The sequence below is a fragment of the Dromaius novaehollandiae genome, chromosome 14 (genome assembly GCF_036370855.1).
Source record: "Dromaius novaehollandiae isolate bDroNov1 chromosome 14, bDroNov1.hap1, whole genome shotgun sequence".
NCBI lineage: Eukaryota > Metazoa > Chordata > Aves > Casuariiformes > Dromaiidae > Dromaius > Dromaius novaehollandiae.
Window position 1 is genome coordinate 5,754,569 of NC_088111.1, and position 24,183 is coordinate 5,778,751.

General features: G+C 42.4%; 1 protein-coding gene across 1 annotated transcript; it reads left to right on the plus strand.

Annotated features, from left to right (window-relative positions):
* On the plus strand, window positions 1-24,145 carry SNX8 (sorting nexin 8). The gene is made up of 11 exons (XM_064520177.1): window positions 1-226; window positions 8,129-8,319; window positions 10,196-10,313; window positions 13,372-13,493; window positions 13,862-13,942; window positions 15,254-15,414; window positions 15,798-15,930; window positions 17,051-17,119; window positions 17,942-18,091; window positions 18,495-18,644; window positions 19,401-24,145. The coding sequence occupies exons 1-11, from the start codon at window positions 169-171 to the stop codon at window positions 19,512-19,514; spliced, it is 1,347 nt and encodes a 448-aa protein (XP_064376247.1). The 5' UTR covers window positions 1-168; the 3' UTR covers window positions 19,515-24,145.
* The last annotated feature ends 38 nt before the right edge of the window (window positions 24,146-24,183 follow it).

Sequence of the window (24,183 nt, forward strand, 5' to 3'; positions counted from 1 at the left end):
CGCTGAGGCGACCCGCGGGAGGGGCCCCGGCCCCCTGCGCTCCCCGCCTCGGCTCGGCTGGGCTCGGCTGGGGCGGGCGGCGGGAGGCGGCCTCTCGCCGCCGCCCCTCCCGCGCGGGCAGGCGGGCGCTGCGGAGGAAGGGGAGGGCGGCCGCGGCCGCGGCCTCACATGACTGCCGCCGCGATGGACGGCGAGCCGCCCGCGGGCGCCGGGGGCGCCGGCACAGGTAGGGGCGGAGGCGGCGGCCGGGGCTGCTCCGCGCGCCGCGGCCTGAGGGGGGAAGGCGCCGCCCGCCCCTTTCCCCCCCCCCCCCCCCCGCCCCGGGCGGCCCCTGCCCCGAGCGCGGCGGTGCCGCGAGCCCCCTGGGGCCGGGGCGTCTCCGGGCGGCGCGGGGCGGGGGGCCGCGGGGCGGGGGCGGTTCTCGCGTGGGGCCTTTCGCCGCGCTTTAAGGCGGGAGCGGGCCGGTCTCCCGGAGCAGAGCCTCCCCTGGCCGGGGCCGTGCGGCCGAGCGCCTTCGTGGGTGCTGGAGGGCGATTCGGTCTCCTGCCCCCCCGGTAAAGTGGATTCGGCGACACGCTGAGCATTTGGGGGAAGAGCCCACGAAGCGGGTTGCCGGGCGCTGTCGCAGCCGGAGCAGCCCCGGCGCGGGGGAAGCAGCGGCGCTGCCCGCCCGGGCTGCGGCGCGGGGGGAGCTCGCAGCCGCCAGCGCTCGTGGCAGAATAGGGAGAGGAGGCAGCGTCTGCTTGAAATAATAAAAGAAAATAATAATTAAAAAAACCCTTTCTAGACTCGTAATGTTTAATCTGAGGAAACTTTTTAGAGGCAAACAGTGATACTGTTCTCTTAAAGCTCTCTGAAATAGTGTTGTACAGGTAATTATTGCTCTGTGCATAGTATGTTTTTTATTCTGCGTTTGGAGAGAGAAGCTGTTAGAGGTTACAGGGGGGTAGGCTTGGTGCGTGGAAAAGTGACTTGGTTGGATTATTTTTGGTACTAGCGTGAGTGTTGTTTTGCTAGGCCTGTGATGCTCCTGATGCGGATAATGCTTGTAGATAAATTATTCTGGAATATGTATTTCCGTCTGGGACTGAGGTAAGATATTGGGATATTGAACAGCAGCCTTTGTGGGAAAAATGCCCTGCTGTATCAAAGAGAGCTTGTTCAGGTGTGTCGGCTGTGGATTTACTGTCTGTTTCGGGAGCTTTGTAGTGATGCATCTGAGTTGTCTTTGAACAGTGCTGCTGATCTGGTTAACTTCTGTAGCGGCGATGGTGCTTCTCCAACTGATCTGCTCAGCCTTGTTCAGAAAGTTTGGCTTTCTTTGACGAACAACGTAAATGCTGAGAGAAGGGATCTAATGGCCTTGGCAAAAGGAAAAAAAAAATGCTGTGGAAGCAGGGATGCTTTTATTTCTAGCATCATGATATGGGTTCAGTGATCTTAGGGGTTTCACACTCAAATTTAACTTTGCTTTTTGGAGGTCAGCAGTTTGTCCGTGACTATTCTAGGAGGATCTCAATTTCCTGCGTAGTGATGAGACTCGTGACAGGGGCTGTCGATGCCCATCTGTGCAGGACATGCGAAATTCTGACTTCTTGCATTTGTAGAATTAAAAGTAGCTTAACACAATCAAAACCAAAAAAAAAGAAAAAGGTAATGTATACCAGATTAAAGTCAGTTTTGCAAAGTTGCTTGTATTGACTTTTTTTTTTCGCTCTTATTTGGGTCAGTGTTGCAGTGAACGTGGGCTAGTCCAGCTGTGCTGGCCGGGGAGGGAGGAGGGTGGTAAATCTTTAACCGTGTGTGCAGCCGGTGGGAAGGTTTGCTACGGAGGAGGTACCAGCTGTGGACAGCAGAGTCTGAACACAAGCGCTCTTCCTTCCCCCAGAATCTTTTGGTTTTTGATGGGTTAGCGCAGCGGGGTGGAGAGAAATGTATCAGTTACAGACATGTGGAACTGGTACAAAAAGTTTTTTTTTTTTTTTTTCCTTTTCCCTTTAGAAGTTTTTGGTTCTAAGTGGGGGTTTGTACGCAGAATGGCTACGATGATTGCTTTGCAACAGAGTGTGATGTGAATGAGATCGTTCTAGCTATAAAACAAGTGGAAAGACCATCGGGAGGCTCTAGCGGGTGGAGCGGAGGACTATGTTTAATACTTTAATAGGTCAGTTTTTTCCCCCCAGCGTAATTAGGAGGATGAGAAGTGTGCAAGGAGGAAGAGAAGCAACACAAAAACCCCAGATATTTTCCTCTGAGGGGGTTTTCTTGGCCTGAATAAGGAAGGATGATTGTGGAAACTTGGCAGTTTTGTAATGCAGTTAAGCTAGAAAGCTCTAGTGAAAAGACCAATGTGTGAGTTTGTACAAATTATAGCTATGCGGCTCGTTGCTTCCTGGAAACTACCTTCAGGTGAGGAAATTTCCTGGAAACCAGTTGCACATGTTGTCAGTAGTCAGGTTACCTTTTTCTGAAGGGGGCTGGGTACTGCCTCTGGTCTGAATTTTAACATTTCCAACCTTTTTGTTAGAGCTGGCTGTGAAGGATTTAGCAATATTCCACTGAAAGCTGCCCTGGCCGGGATGAGACTTTGTCTCTGTAGTCTTGGGAAACTCAATGGGCTTTTCTCCTCTAATCCTGCTATTTCTTCAGGTTGTAGCTCTATCTCACTTTATTGTGTTTGCTACAGCTTGCGACTAGGGCTATTTGGCTTGCTTGCAGATGGAGTGTGCTCCTTGTATCCCTGGACCTGGGAAATTGCTTAATTACTTGAAGAACTAACATCCTAGTTAAAAGAACAGGGCACAAAAGTACGGCTCTCTGTGTGACTTTGGAAGGAGGTAACTTTTTTTTTTCCTGCTGTAGTATGCGAACATGATATTTCGAGAAGTAGTTTGAGATCTACAGCTGTAGGGGAATGCAGAAATGTTTGTTTTTTTATTATTATTAAATAAAGCTTAGATAACTCCATCTGAATATTTGTGAGTTGTGCCACTAGCTCTCTGCTTCATCTTGAAAAGACCAAGTGCTGGGCAGCAATCTGAAAAAAAAAAACCCCAAAACAAAACAAAAACCAGAACCACCCCCAACCCCTCAAAAACAAGGGGAAAAAAAAGCCCCCAAACCAACCAAACCAGAATGCATATTTGACGTCTGCGCTGAGAAAGCTGGGGTTTTAAAGGAGAAAAACAAAATTTTAGAGCCTGTATTCTAATTGCTAATTTTATGATAGTATGTGTATTTTGTCTTGTCTTGCTTTGGATAGCTTATACTTGCAAATTAATTGTTGAGGGTGGGGGAGAAGGACAGATGCTATCACTCCATCTCTCAACCAGGGTGAAGCTAAATATGGTTACTTGCCTTGTGCCTCGTCAGAAGTAGGGACCTCCTTTCCACGTTGAACGCAGATCTGTGTATCAGTGAGCGTTGTCCAAGAAAATAGACTAATTCCTTTGCATTGTTTCTTTATCGGTAAGAATTATATAGTTTTAAAGTCCTCATTAAAACACACAAGTTGCAGACAGTTGTCTCAGAAAATAGGTGAAGCCCTTAACAGGAAGAAAAGCGTTTTGTAGGACTGCTGTTTTTGATTCTTGATTTTTAGGGGATTTCAAATTATGCAAGAATAATAATAAAAAAAAAAGTGAGGAGGGAATCTACTGGAAGTTGATTTAATCCATAATTCCTGAGGCTTTTCATGAGAAGATGGAAAGAAAAGGAAAATGCTGATGAATGGTATTTACGTGGCTGTTTCAGTGTTCCCGTTCCAGGAGTTTGTAGCAGAGCCTTCGTTCTTGCTGCAGGGAAATCTGTGGTGTCCGTGTACAGAGATGTGCAGTCCGCCTCCTTCTCTGCTTTCCCTGTGAGTTGGCATCACCTCTCCTCCGTAAAGCCACGGCCTGTGATAACGATGAGGAAGTCGTAGCTGTTCTTCCCAAAGGCTTCGCTTCCTTTCAGATTCTTTTCTCCCTGTAGAAAATCTGCTACTAATGTACCATGCGATTCTATAGCACCTTCTACAGAAGAGTTTCTAGTAAATTTAGCTGCTTACCTCTAGTACAATAAAGAGTTGTTAGTGGCAGCCGTCTGTAAAATGGAGATAAGCTGTCCAAACTTGGCTGACAGACTCACGTAGGCAAGGGAGATGTGTATTGTGATTTACTATCTGTGCCTCCAGCCCCGGCATCGCCCTTCTCTCCGAAGGGCGCCTGCTTGCCTGTAAAACTTGCGTGTAACTAATCAGAGACTTGAAATTTCGCTGTGGCTTTCATAAATGCGTGACTGTAGATATTTTGATTCAGGGAGTTGATAACTCGGTGGAGGGCAGATTGCTGTCTGCGTGCCTGAATGGGTGTGTTGAGCTGTGGGCCCTGACAAAAGGGTGAAATGAGTGTGGCACAGCGCGGCATAGCTTTCCGTTTCGGTTGCCCTCTAGGTAAGTTTCTTAACTCCTTTCCGTCCAAAGGCTATGTGACTTACTACAGAAGAAAATAACATATGTAATGGAGTGTTTCCATAGTTATTTTCTTTTACAACCAATACAAATTATGCTATGCTTTGAATACTTCTTCTATTTCTTGTCTTCTTATTGTCTGCTTATTTACGTATGTAGGCATATATATAATATATATATTTTTAACAACAACTTGTTTTCAGTCATATTGGGCTACTTCCTGATATTTTATGGACAACAGATTGAGAAATTCTGCTGTAGTAAAAGGATAGCTTGCACAAAGAAGCTGATTTCTTTTTGTCCGTTGTCACTGCTTCCCTATGTCCCAGTGGATCATTCCATACCCCACTTCTTCATTTGTTTACTGTCATACGTATATAAGCCTTTACTAGATGATGATTTGCTGAAGCCAAAGGGAATGTTTTCCAAGTTAGCTGTTCTCAAGCAGAGAGTGCGTGATGGGAAGTGTCAAGTGTCTTGTTACAATGCATATGAATCCTTTCCCTGGTTGAACACAGGAGCTCATACCAATGAGTTCACGCCATTATGCATCAGTCCTGGCCAGGACTCCTGAGGGTGTTCCTGAATTGACTCTTTTGTCAGTAGAATGAGAAACAGGCCGATGACTGCCTCCGGTGTATGTTGTTCTGCAGGGTTAAGGCTGATGCCGTGGTGGTGGTTTTTAAAGCGGTCACCTTGCTGTGTTCTCAGACCTCTGTCTGAGGATGCAAGTGCAAGTTCACCTTGCCTGGCTGTCTTGTTGATATGCAACACCCTGCATTTATTTATTGATTAAACAATAATTATTCAAACTTACGGTCTTTTAATTTGTATGATATTTCATGTATTTAAGCAAGGTTGGGATCTGAAGAAGTTGCAGAGTATTTTGGCAAGATCCAAATGTGGGAACTGCTGATAAAGAGAAGGTATTTCCTGAAGATGAATTCTAGAAGGCAATTTTAGAGAATAACTTGATGAAAATTGGCAAAGCATTATAAGTGAAAGGAGGAACATGGCCGAATTGTCAAAGGAGCACTGTGTTTTGACTAGATCTCTCTATGGGGTTTCACTCTGTAATTGTTTTATGGGGTAATGCGGGTTCAGATCACTGATGAATCTGAGAGTCCTTCTCAACGTTAATTTGGCTGACAGTCTGGATCAGGCTGCAGGTTCCAAGACTTGCAGGTGAAATGCCAAAGGAGTCACGGTCCATCCTATGAATCTTTTACCTTAGACTTGTCTTTTCCCACAGGCAGCTTTAGTAGCTTATCAGGTAATGCTGAGCCCCAGTTTAGGGAACAGTTTGTGCTGCGAGATTCCCGTTTTGTCTGTTGGTCAGCAGGAAGATGCAAAGCGGGGAAGAGTGACTTGATAGGCGGGAGGAGCGTTGTGTTAGTGCAGACTGACGCCGCGCTCTCAGGAAACAGGTGGGTTGCGTTTTGGCCGGCTCCTGTATGGGAGAATACTTTCCTGTGACTTCCTCTGAAATGAGGGCTAGCGGTTCAGCAACGCAGCGGGCTGGTATTCTGTTCGCTGCGTCTAAGAGTGCGCGTGTATGAATGATAGAAATAACTAAATCTCCTGCGTCGTGTTGCATTTCACCGATGTGTCTTGAGCAATTAAAACCAAGAGTTACAAGTGTGTGCACCCAGAGAACCTCGGCGTTGGAGAGCGAGGCCGTCTCGTGCTTTTCGTAGTGCTTTCCTGTGTGTATTTATGACACTTCCCTTGATAATAGATGTTTATTGTACCCTGCTGCCCCATCAAAGGTCAGGTGGGGGAGGATTTTACAACATTAGAAAAATCTTTTGCCTTACTATCTGTATTCCAAATTTTCTTTCCTCCGTTCTTTCCCATTTCAGCAGAAATCTTTTGGAATCTACCTGAAAAGTGGATACAGAGAGGTGTTAGCGCTTTATCCGGCAGTATCCCACGTCAGCATTGAGTTAGCTTGCGTTGTCTTACTACAGATTTCTGGCAAGTGACTGGAACTTTATAGAAGCTGCTCCATAGGTGGAGCTGGTAGGTGATACGCTGTCCTGTTAAAGTGGAGGTGTTAAGACTTGCTTCTCTGAGTCACATTAGCAGGAATTTGAAGCCTGATGAGACATGCGAGATAAGGCCATTTGTCCTGGATTTAGTTTGGTTTACCTAAGCCATTTTATGGAACAGGGAATGAAGTGTCTATCCTGAAGATGTGTATCTGCTGAATCAGAGATTAACTGTTTTCCCTAGTTTATCATGGCCTAGAGCACGTGAAGGAACAGGTGGGAAATTCCTCTCAGGAGGACAGGGCTTTTGAGTTAATGATATGAATCCTTATTTTCCCTGAGTGAATTTCTTAAGCAGTTACCAGCTTTTGGAGCTATGTGTCCAAGCTTACAGGGATGGTTCTTGGTTCTGTAGTGGTTCTTTATTCTATAATGTTGCTGTCTCTTTCTGATCTCAAAACTTTGGATGTGTTTAAGAAGCAGTGTAACTTCTGCACACTTAAAAGGAGGGGGTAATTAATAATACCTAGCTTTTCTAGGTAATTTTTCATCAGTGGATTCAAGCTGCTTTGTAGGAGAGGTTGACCACAGTATCCGTATTAAAGAGAAGTGTACAAGAGGGGAAGCAACCCAATAGTCACAGACTGGAGAGCAGAACCCAGGTATCTTAAATAGATTCCTGGGTTATATCCGTGTTTTTCACCCTGTCTCTGTCTTGTCTTAGGTGTGAAATGGGTAGGAAGGGGATTACTTTGCAAAACAATGTAAGCATAGTTAACTTTTGCATGGTATGTATGGAGTAAAATTGAGTTCAAATAGTGGGCTGTAATTAGTTGGTCGGTAGGACAGCTTGCTGAATCATCTTTGCCCTTTCTTTAGGATAGGTTTGCCTTCCAGGGCAGTATGCTTAGAGCTGTCTTTTTTCATTTTTGCATCTTGCTGAGAATTAGTTAAGAACGCTGTCTCCAAAGCTGTCCAGCTGTGGTTGAATTCACTGTAAAAAGCTGTTTGTTTTTTAGCTACAAGCAGTAGAATAGGTGTATTTGGAAGATATTGCCAGAGCTTGCTGTGATTGAGGATTTGTCTGATTGGTTGCCCTTGTTAGGAACCTTTTTTCCCTGCTCTTAAACATATTGACATAGTAAGTTACTATAATTCTTGTGCACTCTAGCACACTCGTATAGGGTTTAATAAAATTATGTCAAATGATGTGTCTCCTTCCTTTGTAAGAACATGTGAAATTAATATATTACATTTCTGCAGTGCAGTTAAAATAACGCATTTTCTTTCCTTCCATGAGTTGTTCTAGGCAGGATCCAAAAGTGCTGAGCTAGGCTTTCATTCGTTTTGGCAGATCCTGCTGTGGTGGGAGCTGGACAGACAGGAAATGCAGGCCTCTTCGCTGATTCACAGAACAAATTTGGCCTGTGATTTTTCTTTTGCTCGGTAGAGATAACTTTCTGACTCGGTGTAATTGGTGGTGCTCCTGGGTGTTGTGAAGAGGGAGGTACCAAAGTCTTAAACGTGTGGGAAGTAGCGTAGCCTCCGGCGGGAGGAGGGGGTTAAGTGGTGTACTGGTGGTTTTGCAGTGCTGTGGGAGCACCGAGCGAGGGAACAGAATATTTTAAGGCTACTTTTTCACTTCTCAAGATCTTCTGGACGTTTTTTTCCCCCTTTTGTCTTCTAGATTTGGCAAAGCCTCCAGTAAATGAGCCGAGGGAACCGGAACAGTTCCTAATGCAGGCGCCCCAGGGAAATCCACTGCTGCTTTCCCACACCCTACAAGAGCTATTGAGCAAGGATAGTGTGCAGGTGGAGCTTATACCTGAGAAGAAGGGCCTTTTTCTGAAACATGTGGAGTATGAGGTTTCCAGCAAGGTAATGTGAACAAGCGTTGGTTGGTGAGAACGTGTCCTCTTGGGAACATCCACACAGTTGCTCGTCCTGCAGTCAAAGTCTTGTAAAATTTGATAGATGTGTTGGGTGATGCTGGTTTTGAGTAGGCCAGTTGTATTGGTTTGCTTTAAATGTAGTATCATTATGCTTTCTTGACCTGTGCCTTTGCAGGATAGAACATCTCCTGACTAAGGGCTGATGGATGGTCTGCTAGTTTTGCAGAGTGAGTGGGTAGTATTAAGAGTGCTAGCCCACCAGACTCTCTTGAAACCAGAGCTTTGTATGAAAGCAGGTATGCAACATTGAAAAGTTAATGTTTTCGTAACAGGTAGGTGTAGGCTACTGGATATTTCAGTCTAGTTAGAGCTTGTGAAGAAATCAGATTGGCAGTGCTAAACCAAAAATCCTTTGTAAATGACATAGGTACAGCAAATCCTTCTCAACGGTCTAGGCCATTTCCAGTTTACTTGCCCTAATACAAATCTGTAGGTTCTATTTCTGGTATAAGAGGAGACAGAAGATGATGCATCTTTTCCTATTTATGGAAAAGCCAGTGAAATAGTTCTCTGGTACCTTCTGTATGAGAAGGAAGTCTGTCCTTTTCAAAGTAGACCAAGAGCAATTTATATCTCTCAGGCCACCAAATCATCGGTTGTTCAGTCACTGCTGTACATAGTCAGAACATATGCTGTATGTAGTCAAGTAAGTGACATTTGGATCACTCTCCTGTAGTGGCACTTGGGGCTTTACTTGTTTTATGTTGAAGGTCATAAGTTTGTCAAAGACTTGTGAAGGGGAAAGGGTTGCCAGAGTGAATGCTTCTGTGGGCTCTTTTGGACACAACATTTATACTTGCCTCTGATTTCAGCACACTGGTTTCAGTGACCCTGATGGGCTCTCTAGGTCTTGTATTTGGGAGCCCATCACCCACTCCTTTCAGTTGCTGTGATCTTTCTTGCAGTTCTATCTGTATAATGATACTTCCACAAAAAGAAGCGTAGCTTGGCTTACTACCTGCAAAACAAATCAACATCAGATTTCAGAGCAGATAGAGGGAAGCCCTAAGGGCTGTATCCATTGTGCTCCAGTTATATGCCCCGTTGTGTTATTTTTGCAAATGCATAGTGCCACAAGAAGTGGTGGATGATGTGCAATGCAGACGTAGTAAGAGTGAATATAATGATGCGTAGTCTTTCTGATCAGCTGCTCCAATAGTGGAAGGTGTAGTAATGGGTTTTTTTTTTAATGATTTTTCACCTCTCAAGTGTCTGTTGTAGGTGCTACCAAACTCCTTTTGGAGCGAGTAACCAGTTTCTTTGGTGTGTTCTACAGCTTGATCTAAGAAATGGAAAATTAAGGACCAAGTTTTTAAAGGAACTTTGAAACTTTGCTTATAGCTTTAACTTCAATAGCAGGCCCCTTTTTTCTTTCATGAGGTTCATTTAAAAGATCAGTCATTTTGGCTAGTGCTTAACATGATCTAAGTTTGTTTTGCCACCTCTGGGTGTAAAATGGGTTTAGAGAAAGTTCCTAAGAACTGGAGCAGGGATTTGAAGTATTTCAAGAAAGGAGCTCTCTAGAGCACTTTAGGAGTAAGTACCATTTTTAAGAGTATTTAAGAGAATTGAGTATTGTCAAAGGACTGTAGTTAGAAGAACACCATCAGGTAGTTATGTCATCTGTATCAATAACTGAAAGGTGGCTGTTTTTGGAGTCCTCTTCTGCCCCCCCCCCACCAAGGCTAATGGCCTCTAAAAATAAGAAATATATCACTTCTGAAGTCTCCGGATGTGATTATGGAAATGCTGCTGACTGTCTAGTCTGAATATTGATTATTTTTTCCTTTGTTCTACTGCAGCGATTCAAATGCTCAGTGTACAGGCGATATAATGATTTTGTGGTGTTCCACGAGATGCTGCTTCAGAAGTTTCCATATCGTATGGTACCAGCACTCCCACCAAAGAGGATGCTGGGAGGTAAATCTGGGTTTTTGTTTTGACTGGAGGGGTTGTGGTGTAAGCCTGATCACGATGAAACTGTTGAAAATATGCATTTAAAAGAATACAAAATCTTTGCTTCTGTTTTGCTCAGAAAACTGAGATTGTAGCATGGAATTTGGAGGTGTGAATTATTGCAGTGCCAGAAGTCCTCTATAGGTAAAAAGTTAATCCAAAATTTCGGTGTTCTTTTTCCAAGCAGAAGTTCAGTATCCAATGACCTTTCTGACAAGATTTAAGGAGTAACTCGGCAAAAGAGCATGCTAGAGTTGCAGCTGTATTTTTAAGGAAATAGATTACAATGGTTACAGTTTATCATGCTTTGAGTCAAACAGCTCTGTCAAACAGCTGTAGTATGCTGCTCTTCAAAGTGCTCAGATTATTAAAAATTTGTGGAAATCCCATTACTCTTCTATAGCAGAACAGTGAAGATGAAAATTCCCTATTAAAAGGCTTAAAACTCCAGAAGGAATGACTGGGGGGAGAGGGGAGAGTACAGAGTCACGATGTTAAGCAAACCTAAAAGGGACTGGCCAGCACAGCGATGTTAAGCGAACCACTACATCAGGTCACTATATATTATAATGTTATCTTGCACAGAAGCCTTATGATGCAGGCGGTAGTAATTAGTTTCCCAGTTTATGTATAAAAAGGTGTCTTTCTGGCAGACAAACCAACTGCCTTATGGTAGCTATTGCTTTTTTTGCTTCCTATTCTAAAAAGGAGCTTGTCCGTCTGCTTAGTCTAACCAGAAATTAGAAGCTGAGATTGGAATCAGTGTGTCAATTCATTCAACTACATTGTAGCTGTTAGAATAGAAACCAGTGAAATATCTCAAGACTGGAAGCATATCAAAGCTACTTTAGATACATTTTTCATTAATCTGAAATATTGGCACTGTTTTTAAACTTTATTTTTATCATTTAAAATGTTACATAACTGTATAAAATCTTGTTGTCTTTTCTGCTTTATCTGCTGAAAAACAAGCTTTTCACTGTCTTGCCTGCTGCCCATGTTGCTAAGATTAACATGTTTAAAATAAATAATTGATTTCAGTCAAGGAGTCCATGTATCGCTACAGTAAGGAGGAACTGGGAAACAGTGAACAGAGCAGAGTTTATAGTGAACCGGAGCAAAGCAAAATAATACTGTCGAAAAGCTTCAGTGGTCATATTTTCTTATGATGGAATGCAAAATGCCAAGTTTTGTTTTGTTTTTGCGGTTGCAAGAACCAGTCTGCTGAATTTTGCCTGATTCAGTGCTCTCAGCTAGAAACCCAGACTGACAACTTCATGCAACACCTGAAAGCAAAGTGACCTTCTCTGATTAATCTTAGCGGGGAGAGGATCCTTCAAGGAGAAGCTACCAATACATATTATTTGTCAGTCATTGTTATTTCTTTCTGTTACCAGTGTGTTGATATTCTATGCATTCACATGCATTTCTTACTGATAGATATCAGATGTTTAAAACAATCTGGCAGGATATGTTCCCACACTATGATAAGTATACAGTCCTGAACAGTTTCAAAGCTATGTTAAGGGAGAGAGTGATGACTGCCTTTAGTCCAGTGACTCTGCATATAGAAAAGCAGAGGAAGTCATGTTAAATAGAAACTGCAAACAGGAAAAAAGAAGTGGAATAGGTAGTTCTTGTTTCTGAGTATGTTGATGGCACTAATAAGTGGAATTGCAGGGCACAGAATTTAATGGATCCATATAGATGTGTGACTCTTCCTTCTTTCGTCCCAGAGCCTGATGGGCAAAGCTACACTCTCTGTGTATTTGGCATATTCTTCTACTAAGTTATATGCTCAGCTCTAATGGTCTACTTTCATTTATCTGTCAGATGAAGAAAGATTGATAGTTTCTCTGCTCGTTTTGGAGCATAGCAGCATACTGAGGCAGATAATGTAGGAAATGAGTAGATGACTTCAAAAATCTGTATGTAGGCTGAAGTGTGAACAAAGCACAATGAAGATCGGTGACCCTAGTCACTGAAAATCATTTGATGAGTAATGCTATACTAAAAATCATTATAGAGACTGCACGCAGCAATCAAACTCTAACTTAACAGTGAGGCAAAAAACTGAGACTCTTTCACGGATGAGTTTTAGGTATCCCTTTGTCCGCTTATGTCTTTACTTTCAATCTTTTCTGCTCTCTTTTGCTTCAAATTTACTTTTGATGATTTTGTATCTTTCCTGAAAAAACTCCCGGATCTTTGAAGTGCTGACTTAACTGCAGTGCCACCCAACTGAAACTCTTCCTATTTCGGGAAGGAAAACAAACTGAACTTTTTCTAGCTGGACAAGTAGGGAGACTTTGGGTTAATATACTACAGAGTGCCACACGGGTCTTTCAAAGTACGTTCTGAAGGCTTACGTGAAAACAATGGGCATTGATCTTGAACAAACAATAAAAAACCCCTTTCTTCTCGCCCAAACCCCCAAATGCTTAAAAGTGTGGAGGAGGGACAGTTGAAGCTAAAACACTCTGAAATTAGTTCTCTAGAATAACGAGCAAACAACAGGTAATCATCTGTGGGATGATTCACTTTGAAATTGGCAAAGCGGTTGCAAGTGGCTGCATGGTCTGCAGTGCAAGAGCATCCAGGACACTCAAGCAGAGTAAGATCCCCTCTGTGGACCACCTATGGAATAGACTTGGAGGAAGAAAAATCTTTGTACACCCACAGTTTGTAAATAGAGGCTCCAGGCCTTAAACTTCATTATTTATTCTGCCTACCTAACCTGTCCTGTGGAAGTAAACATGTGTGGATGTGTTTCCTGGATTGCAATAAGATGTAGAGATCCCCTTGAAGGAAAAGTTGTTCAGGTGGTCAATCTAAAAGATCTGTTTTGGGGAGCTCACAAACCACAGACAGCCATTCTTTGGGTTTATTGCAGTACTTCAGCGTGGTATATAAGTGCAAGGGAATTATTGGACTGTGTGCCTTTTTTTTTTTTTTTCTTCACCCTTTCTGAGCATCTGTAATGTGTGATGCATTAATTCAAATTCAATGTTCCTTCCTATAGCTGACCGAGAATTCATAGAATCTAGAAGGAGGGCTCTGAAGCGTTTTATAAACCTGGTGGCACGGCATCCCCCTTTCTCAGAAGATGTGCTCTTGAAGCTCTTTCTGTCCTTCAGTGGCTCAGTGAGTACTTGTTAGCAATAGTCTGAGTTTGCATATCGTCCTGTAACTGTTTCCCTGTGCACAGAGTTCATAATTGCTTTTGACCCACATGTTGTTGCTCGGCGTGATGAAGAGCGTTTTCTCTCCATAGGTATTTCTGCAGCTGGAAAGTAGAATATAATTTTATTCAATACCAAGAGCATAATATTCTGAAAACGATACCTGTTCTTAGGGGAATACGTATTATGCTTCTGCTTGGATTAAACCTAACTTGATAAAGCTGTATGTGCTAAGTTGTGCCTTATTTTTGCAATTTATCTGTGACCTGTGTAAACTGCCTGTGTTTTACTTGGTTCTTCAATGCTCATTTGATCCTGTTGCTTCTCCAGGATGTGCAGAATAAGCTAAGAGAGTTGGTCCAAGGAGTGGGAGATGAATTCATGACTTGCAGACTAGCTACCCAAGCCAAGGTATCTGTATTTCTCACAATGTATTATTCTGGTTTAAATGTCTCTCTTCTCCAAGTGGATCAGCTATGGTGTTTGTTGGGTAACAGACAGAAACCTTAGGTAGGAGAAAGTTGTCTCCAAAGTTTGAAAGCCATCTAAACTTCTAATTTTATAGAAAACAGAAATACTCCTAAGGTCTAGCTACTTCTAGCTAAATGTTGGTTCATGAATATTATAAAGATTAAATAATGCATCTTGCTCAGAATGTGTTACTTGCATAACAAACAAATGTGCCTACCACACAATTTAAAAGCTAATGTCTAGATTGTTATTTTCCCCGCATGTTTGTGCTGTCACTCTGTCTGTCTTCTCCCTGTGTGAGAGTAGTTTGGACTGTTATAGAGGACTTAAAAATAACCTAACTACTCACTCCTATTCACCCAACTTTTAATCACTTCTCCCATGCATATTGGCAGAATTTTGCCGTGCAGGAGGTGAGAGGGTGACTACTGAAGGGTTAAAAATTGTATGTGATTTCAGAATTTATGTACAATGTCTTTTCATGATCTTTGAGTGTGGATCATAGGTATCTCATTAGAAAAAATGAGTGGGCAGGTAGCTTTGCTTCTCATGCGTCAGTTCCCACACTTCTCCATTGCAGAGTGCTTTGAGATTGTAGTGTTAAAAGTGCAAAGCAAGATCTAGCTATTATTCTTTCTTTCTTAGTCAGAAGTTCTCCATACATCTGTTTATCCCAGTGATTAGTGCTATGGCAATTTTTAAACATACGTTCACTGTGTTTGAGCAATTGTAGAGTGAGTTGATGTTCAGGTTCCTGCATTGCTAGCAGAAGGTTTTGCAATCAGAGCTTAATCAGGCTCTTACCAGTGATGCACAGGTCAAAAAGAGCTTAGCTGAACTTTTCAGTGGATGCTTAACTTTGCCACGCTGGCAGTTGCTAGTAGCTTCAGGTCAGAACTTATAAATCTGAAACCTCACAAGCCCAATTTTCCACAGCAGAATTGTAGATTTTGCCAGTTCTGTCTGTACCCTGACTTTAAGCCTCTTTCAGTCCCTGAAAATCAAATGTATTCATATGACATCTGACTTGGACACCTAAGTTGCAAAGCTAATCTCTTCAGGGCCCTTGTAGAGTGAAGGGATTGTGGCTCTCCATGAGAGTGCCAGTTTGGGCAAAAGACCAGCTTCCACAGCCTAAATTCCTGCTGGGGAAATCTCTGTCTCTCTGCTGACTATATAGTCTGCCTACAGTTACTATACGTGAATATGTCTCTGATGTGTCCACTAGTAATCCCTTTTGCGCTTCCTCAGGACTTCCTTCCAGCTGACATACAGGCCCAGTTTGCTGCCAGCAGGGAGCTCATCAGAAACATTTATAATAGCTTTTATAAGCTTCGGGACCGTGCAGAGAGGATAGCTTCTCGAGCCATCGATAATGCCTCAGATCTTCTCATATTTGGAAAGGAGCTAAGGTAGGTTGGGAGAAAGAGGATTTGCTAGTGGGATCGCTTCTACTGTTGCTTCAGAACTCAAAACTGTGGTGAGGTTTACCTGTGAATATGTAGCTCATAATGAAGTTTTTGCTACCTTAAAAGAAGAAAACTCATGCTTTCCTCTAAGGTTACATTCCACAGAGCAAGAGGAAAGAAAATAGCAATACATGACATGCTGATACTGATTATATTGTCTCTTCCCCAGGATATGTGCAGCACTGCGTTTGTGATCGTTCAGTAGTAGCTCTGCAGGATGAGCTGTTTAGACAGATTTGAAGCTCTGAACTGCTCTCTGCAGGTAGCTGTATCTGCATAGTGGAATTTGTCCCTTAGATTGAACTACTGCTTCTCTCTTCTCCCAGTGCCCTGGGCTCAGACACTACACCGCTTCCATCCTGGGCTGCTTTGAACAATAGCACATGGGGGACTCTGAAACAAGCCTTGAAGGGTCTGTCTGTTGAATTTGCACTCCTGGCAGATAAGGCTGTGCAGCAGGTGAGTTCCTTGCTTTTTTTTTTTTTTTTTTTTTTTTTTTTTTTTAAATGGAGGAGGTGCATTGCTGCCTTATGTTTCATTGTGAATCATGAGCTCTGTGGGCATAGGCACTAAAGAGTTACTGTCCCGTCTTTGCAGGGAGGCTCTAGTCCAAACTCGCATCTTCAACCACCAGCCTGCTTGTGTAGGCTCGAATGACGGGTGGAAAAAAAACTGGACTGTGTTTTAAATGGGGAGAAAAGGTATAATGGGCAGTGGAAAGGAGAGAAAAGCTTTCTTTTCTTTTCCTTTCGAAAGGCTGTTGGACAAGTTAAGTTGTACTGCTATACTGAGCTGAGTCCTGCATTCTCTCCTATTATTCTCTCTGCTGCAGAGAATCCAGAAGAACTTATTTCTGAATCAAGTTTTGACATTCGTGCACTTAAACATTACATGAGAGTCATTCAGAGAGAAGTGTCATATTCCTGTGTAACTGTACAGTGTGATAATGACTGTTAGAATAATGTGAGAACATGACAATCTGGGAAGGAAAAGTAGTAGTTTTCACTTCTCATCGCATTGTGTTAAAACACTCAGCATGCCTTTATAGATCAGTCAGACCACATTTTTTTCCCCAGAGTTTGTGTTCCAGAGAGCTCTCTCGATACAGGAAGAAAAGATAATGTTTAGTGAAGAAATAAAAAAAAAAAGTGGTGAAATTTAGCATGTTGTCTCATCTCTGCTCTCTGATGCATGAACTATTACAGGGAACATGCAGGTATTTATAGATTTAATGGATTAGTTGTCTTGTAAGAAGGGAAGATGAAAGATTGGGGGAGTCTGCAAGAGCAAGAAATTCCAGGCAGAGAGCTGAAAGGACTGACACACAGGACTAGTGAAACTCCTCTTGTTATAACGATCAGTCGATTGGAAAAGCTGTTCCTGCTCCAGTCAGGTCTTTGTTCTGCGTACTAAAGACTAAACTCTCCAGTGTCATCTGAAAGCTTCCTGATGCAGTTGTGTAAGCGTTGATGTGCCCTGGAGAATACCGTGGAGAGTCTGCGTGGTGTAAGGATGGGAAGAACTCTGATGTCGGTTCTTGCCAGGCTTACATAAAATGTACTTTTTCCTTGTTTTCTAGGGTAAACAGGAAGAGAATGATGTGGTGGAGAAGCTGAACCTTTTCCTGGATTTACTCCAGTCCTATAAAGTGAGTTCTGCTGTTGTTCTGCCAATGAGAAAGTTGTTTAGAGCAAGCTTGTGCTCTTTAGAGGGTGTAACACCAGCTGAATGGAAAACTGTCTGGAAGGACAGTTCAGAGGCAAACTGGGCATCTGGCAGAGGGAGGGGAGTGGCTGTTGGCCACAGCTAGCTCTGTAGCCTTACTGATCCGATCTCATCTTATGATGAGATCTTGCCAAACAGCAAACCCTGCAAGGAAATTGAAAATACGTGTGCTTGAATTATATGGATCAGCTAATCTTTTTCCAGATATGGCTGCTTCTGAGTCGAGGCACTGAACTGGATAGCTACTGTTTTGTACATGGAGATCTGAGTTCAATTACAAATGAAAAAGCTTTTGTTGATATTAGTCTTCTGTTCAAAGGTGTGTTTTTAGAAGCACCTAGTTAAATGATACTTGGCAGCCTCTCCTGATGTTCCCAGGCCTGGACAGAAATAGAAGGACACTGGCAAGCTATTATCACTGTTAATTGGCAGCACTTATCTTTTGTGCCCTTTTCAATATTAAGTGGTTTGATAAAGATCCAAAATGTTGGCATAAGTGATGTTCCAGATTGCCTCATAAGCTCAGTGGTCTAGGTCTAAGCAGTTTTGTTTCTTAAATTGTTAGGTGCCAATATTTTTTGACCCTTTTGAAAACACAGAAACAAAAAGTTTGCAGCATAGAAATTACATAAAGCATGACCATTGAAATCATCTGTGTTCCTGATACGCTCGATTTGCTTGCTTACTGTCTTAGCTCCCTGCCCTGCTTCCATGAAGTATCTGTTGTTTTCCTTTTGCTGTAAAGGACCTGTGTGAAAGACATGAAAAGGGGGTATTGCACAAGCACCAGCGAGCATTGCATAAGTACAGCATGATGAAAAAGCAGATGATGAGCGCCACTGTGCAGAACAAGGAACCAGAATCTGTGGAGCAGTTGGAGTCTCGGATTGTGGAGGTAGGGCAGAAACCTGTGAGAACAAATGGTAGCGGACTGCTATAATGATACCGCTACGTAGCTCGGTCACGTTTGCAGAAAGCCCTTAGACGGAAGGGGTAACCTGTACTTTGGGTAATTTGAGCTACCTGCTGTGCTACAAGGACAATGCATTTGTTTTCTTCAACACTTGTTTCTGGCTCTTTGGCAACATGTCATTTGCAGGAGGTACAGAAAGTAATAATCCGTGTGTTGGAAAGTGTAGTAGCTGTCATATGAAATGGGTCCAGGAATTGCCATTTAGGTTCTTGGTATGTGTTTGCATCGCTAGTATAGCGAGGAATGCTGTTTTCTCTTGCTGCAAATTAACCTCCTTGGCACCTTATTCCTGACAATATATCTTACTGAGTTTCTCTTCATTCAGCAAGAAAATGCCATCCTAACCATGGAGCTGCGGAATTACTTTTCTTTGTATTGCCTGCATCAGGAGACACAGCTCATCCACATCTATCTGCCTCTCACGTCTCACATCTTGGGGGCCTTTGTCAACTCCCAGATCCAGGGTCACAAAGAGGTGAGTTCTCCTGGTCTATGTTCTTCCCAAAATATGAATGAAAATTTGAACTGATTCTGGTTTTTTTTTCCTGTGGGTCTTCTTCCTCTGATAGTCTCTCCAGCTGGGGTCTTTCATAACCTTTTAAGAAGTCATCAGAGGCCTTTCCAGCTGGGTGTGAGGATCATGGCTGGCCTTTAGCCCTTAAAAAGGCTGTGCATCTTCTTAGAGCAAATTGTTGTGTTTTTCTTCTCACATCTGTGGATGGCTTTTGTGATAAAGATGGCTGAAGTAGACCCAAACAATAAAAACTAGTTATTCTGTAATGAATGATGTGTTTGCTAGATGGATCTGCTTTTGGTTGTGTTGGACAGAAATTATATGACAAGGAGGAGCTTCCTTTCTTTCTCGCTGAGTCCAAGAGCTCCCTTTGTTCATTTCTAAATGTGGTCTTCATCCTTCCCCATGTACAAGCTTTCTTGCATATGTTATATTGGAAAAGTCTCTCCTCCTGCAATTCCCTTCCTTCCCATCATTGAAGGAAATTGTCCAAGATATAGGAAATCTCCCTTCCGTGCATGCTCAGTAAAACGCTGAGCGCTGCATTATAGCACCAGTCTAAAAGGCACAATCTGGATTCACTGGACCTCCCCAAAGTACTTCAGTGAATCTGTGTTGTGCTTTTGAGTACCCTGAAACTGCTGCTATAATATAGTGTGGTGAGATAATGACCCATAATGTTGTACTGTTTGTTTTCTCTCTTGCCCTCCCACTCAGATGAGTAAAGTTTGGAATGAACTGAAGCCGAAGTTGAGCTGCCTCTTCGTGGGATCTAGCAATATGCCAACTCCACCATTGTCACCTCCAGAGGGAAACTTCTTCTCCAATTAATGCTCTGAGCATCTAAGATGGAGCAAGAAGTGCAGTCAAGGGAGGGGTGGGATCTCTACCTCCAGATGTTAGAATGAATCCTCCAAACAGCTATTTTTTTTATACTGCTGCTTTGAGCTGCTCTCTGAATTAGACAGACTGGATATAGGGCAGAATATACAGATATAAAGACAGTATCTTAGTTTTGAGGTGCTTTAGGGCAGGTCTGAGTTCGTTGTCCTGCAGACACTCTTCATAGTGTCAGGATGTGACCGGTGTAGTGAGTGCTGCAGTCTTGTTGCTGATGCCTCTGCATCTGCATCTATGAACAGTCCTCCAATAATATTTATCTGCACATATGCTGACAAACATCTGGGGTGCTGAGATGAACAGGATATCTGAATCCCTTGCTTGCGGAAAAGAGATGGATTGCCTTTTAAGTTTGGGAGAACCTATGTTAGAGGTATATGTGCATAAGGCAAGCTGAAGGCTATTCCCAGTCCCATTAGGAGGTGTCAGGATTTCTTACTGCTAGACCTTAGAGCAAAATACATGACGTACTGGTTGGATTCACTAAGCCTGCTGGGTTGGAGTCAGTGCTGCTGTGAGGCAGCAATTTCCCAGTGAGCCTAAGCAGACTACATGTCAATGTGATTCAGTTCACGGTTGCAGGGCAGCCTAGGGACTTGTTTATATTTTTCAGTTTGGGGCCAAAGATGGCTGGGTTCAGGAGCTCAGAGAAGTTTGCTTGGCATAAATGAGAAACTAATTGATGGAAACACTCCTTAATTGTACACAACTCATATTATACAATCAGTACAGCTACAGGTTAGCTTGTTTATTTTCTTGTGGAGGTTCTGATGTCCCTATGTTGAGTAGTTGTTTAGGACTATTGAAGAGCTGCTAACCCAAAGGCCGGTGTTTCCTCTGGTAAAGATGAGATATCCTGTTACACCAGCAGGCTAGGACACAATACTGATAAAATTCGTTAGCAAAAAAACCAGTATTTATCATGATGTTACTGTCGTTCTCTTTTCCGGCTCTGGATAGTGTTGGAGTGTTTTTGTGAAGGAGAGAAGACAACTGAAGAGGTAGTTCTTTCTCTCGCTAAGAATAGCATTGTCCTTGGTAATGGGATTTTCAAAACGATTTCTGATTGTGATAAAGGGACTAAACTTTCTCCATGTCTCACTTTGTATCTCTGGTGACCTTCCCTCATGAGGTACAGGGTAGTGGGAGGAGAATGCACATATCTGTTATCTTAGGAGAAATTGTGCGTATCCTCTAGAGAAACTGATAAGTGAAGAAACTGCAAACATATGCAGCAAAACTCTACGTGAACAGGGCTCCCCTGAACCTAACTCCTCTGGGGCCAAATGAGCTGCTAAAGGGGAATTTGAGACTTGGCTTCTTAGCATTTGTTTTGAGCGGGTAAAAAGGAAGCACATTAACAAGGATGAGTGCTTGCTATCAAACTGGAACCGTTACAGTATTTTCCCACTGGGGAACTTCCCCATTAGCAGGATATATATTTAAATCCTCCAATCACAAAAGTTTCTTTTTTTTTTTTTTTTTTTAATTTAGAAAATTCAGTACAACATGAAAAGCTTTCTAATCCAGGTAGAAATTTTGGATTAGTTTCTTCAGCTAGGAGCAAGATAATAAGTTATTTCCCAAGGTTCATGAGCCCAGCATAACCATTCCATATATATATATGTGTGTGTGTGCGTGCACGCGTGTATACCTAAACACACACTATATAAAGAAAAAATCTCAAAATATGGTAAAATGCACTTAGTGTGTGGGTGAATTTCTTAAGGAGTGCGGGGTGTCTCGTTTAACAGTCTTGTTCAGAATACATTACTAAGAGCTTTTTATAGCAATTCAAATGTTAACTCTTTTCTGAGTCTTTCCTCCTGCATCTTGGCCTTGTCCAGCAAGACAGATTAACTGCAAATGCCTGTGACAGATTTGATTCTCTCTCCTGAAGATTTCCAAAGTGATGTAGAAGAGATTCTGTTCACAGGCCAGAGCAAACTGGATGGGGAGGGAAATGTTTCTGCAATACAGTAACAAATAAGGCATCCCAAGAATGGCACAAAACTTTTTTTTTTTTTTTTTTCCCCTGCTAGGCCTTGTATTGATTAGGAAGAAAACTTGTGGTTAAAGTGCTACTAGCATTTTACCATATTTTAAACACTTCACTCCTAGCATCTTTAGAATATACTAGCTGGTTATGGACAGTTGCTTATTTAGTCTTAGTATCCATCCTCCCTTATTAAGTCTTTTTTGCCTGATATGTTGAATAGCTGAATTAAGAAAACACTGCATGTTTTGGGGGATGGATCTTCTACATATGTTGACTGGCTGGTGTAGACAACTGGGGATATGTTCTGTAGGAACACTTGCAAAGTATGAAAAGCCTTGCACTTTTCACATTTAGAAGTAAGTTACAATTTCAGACTTTACGTTTAAAAAAAAAAAGTTAGACTTTGGACTAATTAACTCCTCTTTCCTGTTCTCTCTTAAAGCAAGAATACAATAGTCCAAATGTAGAGACTATAACAACATACATATAGGTAGACCTTATGATGTATTAAAACTGGAATTGTGCTGATTGGAGAAAGCATCTATTCCTCCATTGTCAACCATTTGTTCTTTGAGGACAACAAGTGGTTTTTTTTGTTTGTTTGTTTTTTCACTCTGTTCACCTAGTATTTTGAGAACAAAGGCCTATTCTCACAGCTGATACAGCTAATAGCACTTTCAGAGTTTATTTCATACTGGACTGTTAAGCTTCTGTGTCATTTCTAAACACATACATGTACTATTTCATACAAGCTTTAGTTTGCAAACCTTACTTGGGGGAGACTGGTCAGTGTGCAAACAGCAGTATTGTATTTACTTCAACGTGTGAGGGAGCTCCTCGCTGTATATGTCCCATTTTAGTTTAGGGATCTGTCAGATTTACAGAGAGCAGCATCAAGTACAGCTTCCTTGCTCTAGAGGAATGCAGTAGGGATTGGTCACATTGGCTTCAGTTCTCTGTCTACCCTGATCACAACGTAGGGGAAACAGAGCTAGTTACCTCCATGCTATTCCTTTCTCCAGCAAAGAGCCTAGCATCTAGCAATAGTGAGAAAAATACTTCATGAAGTTACTCGTTCCATTAGCGGTAGCTAAATAGATTGCAATAAACACTAAGCAAACCAGAAGACTAGCTGAAGAGTGTGTACTGCCTATCCATGAACTGATGCTTCTCTAAGACTTAGCGCCAAAGAGTTAATGTGCCTTCTTGAATGGAAGCTTTCTGTGCATGTCTTGACCTCATGGTGGCTTCCATGTGTTCAAAATAGTAAAGACAGAAGAGGCCTCCAAGCTTTGTGTCAGTGTCTCCATCTGATCTGTTGAGGAGGTGCCAGGTACCAAACAGCTGAGAGCCTGAAACTTCACCTGAAAAGTGTCTTCCTTTCAAAAGGGCTGCATGTTTTCCTCACTCCTAAGTTTACCTCTGCTTCAAGCTGTTGAAGTGGTAACATACAGCCTTGCTGACCAACATGGAAGAGTTTCCTGATGTTGAAAGGCTTTCCACCCTATTGGATTTACAGTACAACCTTGATCTTTGATGCATCTCTCGCTTCTTTCCCCCTCCTTCCATGTTCTGTAAAGTTGCTGATGGTAGTGTGTTTTAAACAGTGCCTTGCTGCATTCCAGTGCTTTTACTCTTCTTTGATCATGCAAGGGTGTAATTCCTGGAATTTGTAAAAAGCTAATTCACAATCCTCAGTTTGTGATGTTTCCTAAAAGACAAGGATCACCAGCTGGGTACAGAATTTATTTCAAACCCATCACTCCAAAACTGCAGCAGGAGCAATAAATAGTCACTCCTCTTCCAAATGGTTAGGGCTAAATTCAGTGCTGGTGAAAGCATCTTCATAGAAGGATTGAATTGGCTGCAGAACAGAGAATGGCATTTGCTTTTTTCCTACCTGAACTCCTGCAGAAAGAGAGAGTAATTTGCACTGACCATGCAATTTACCATTTCCACCAGGAAATAAATCAAGATTACAAAGCAGGTGTCAGCTGCCAGACTCCCATTCCTACCATGCAGTAAGGTTTTACATTCTGTTACAAGCTGCCTATCCCCTTGTGCTTATTTTCTTTCCTCTACTTGCCTCAAGCTATTCTCTCCATTAGAACAACCACAAACCCTTACTGGGTAGCTGTGTTGGAAGCAGAGGTGAGTATCAGAAACCCTGTAAATAAGTCAGTGTGCAAAACAAAAGGAAAGGTAAGAGTGTAGGATGTTAACTCTTATCCTCTAACTTTTAGCTGTGGCTTACTGAGCATATGAAGAAGAGCATTTTTGAGTGGTATAAATTATTCAGAACTGCTGGAGGGAGACAAGAAGGAACAGTCTTGTTCAGAGGGTGTGAAATTTGCCTGCCTGGAATATCCTGTATCTTTGCTTTGCTCAAATAGCCTTATGTATGAAGCACTTTATCCAAATGCAGGAATTAAAGAACTATTACAACAGCTGGTAGACTGGAAATGTTTACAAATCCTATATTACATTCCAAGATTCTATCTGTAAGTGTTAAATGTGTTTGTAAAAGTGTATAAAAAAAAAAAAAGCCTTGTATAAGAAGTTACATATGTGATGTGTTATTTCTAGTGCAATCTAATTAAG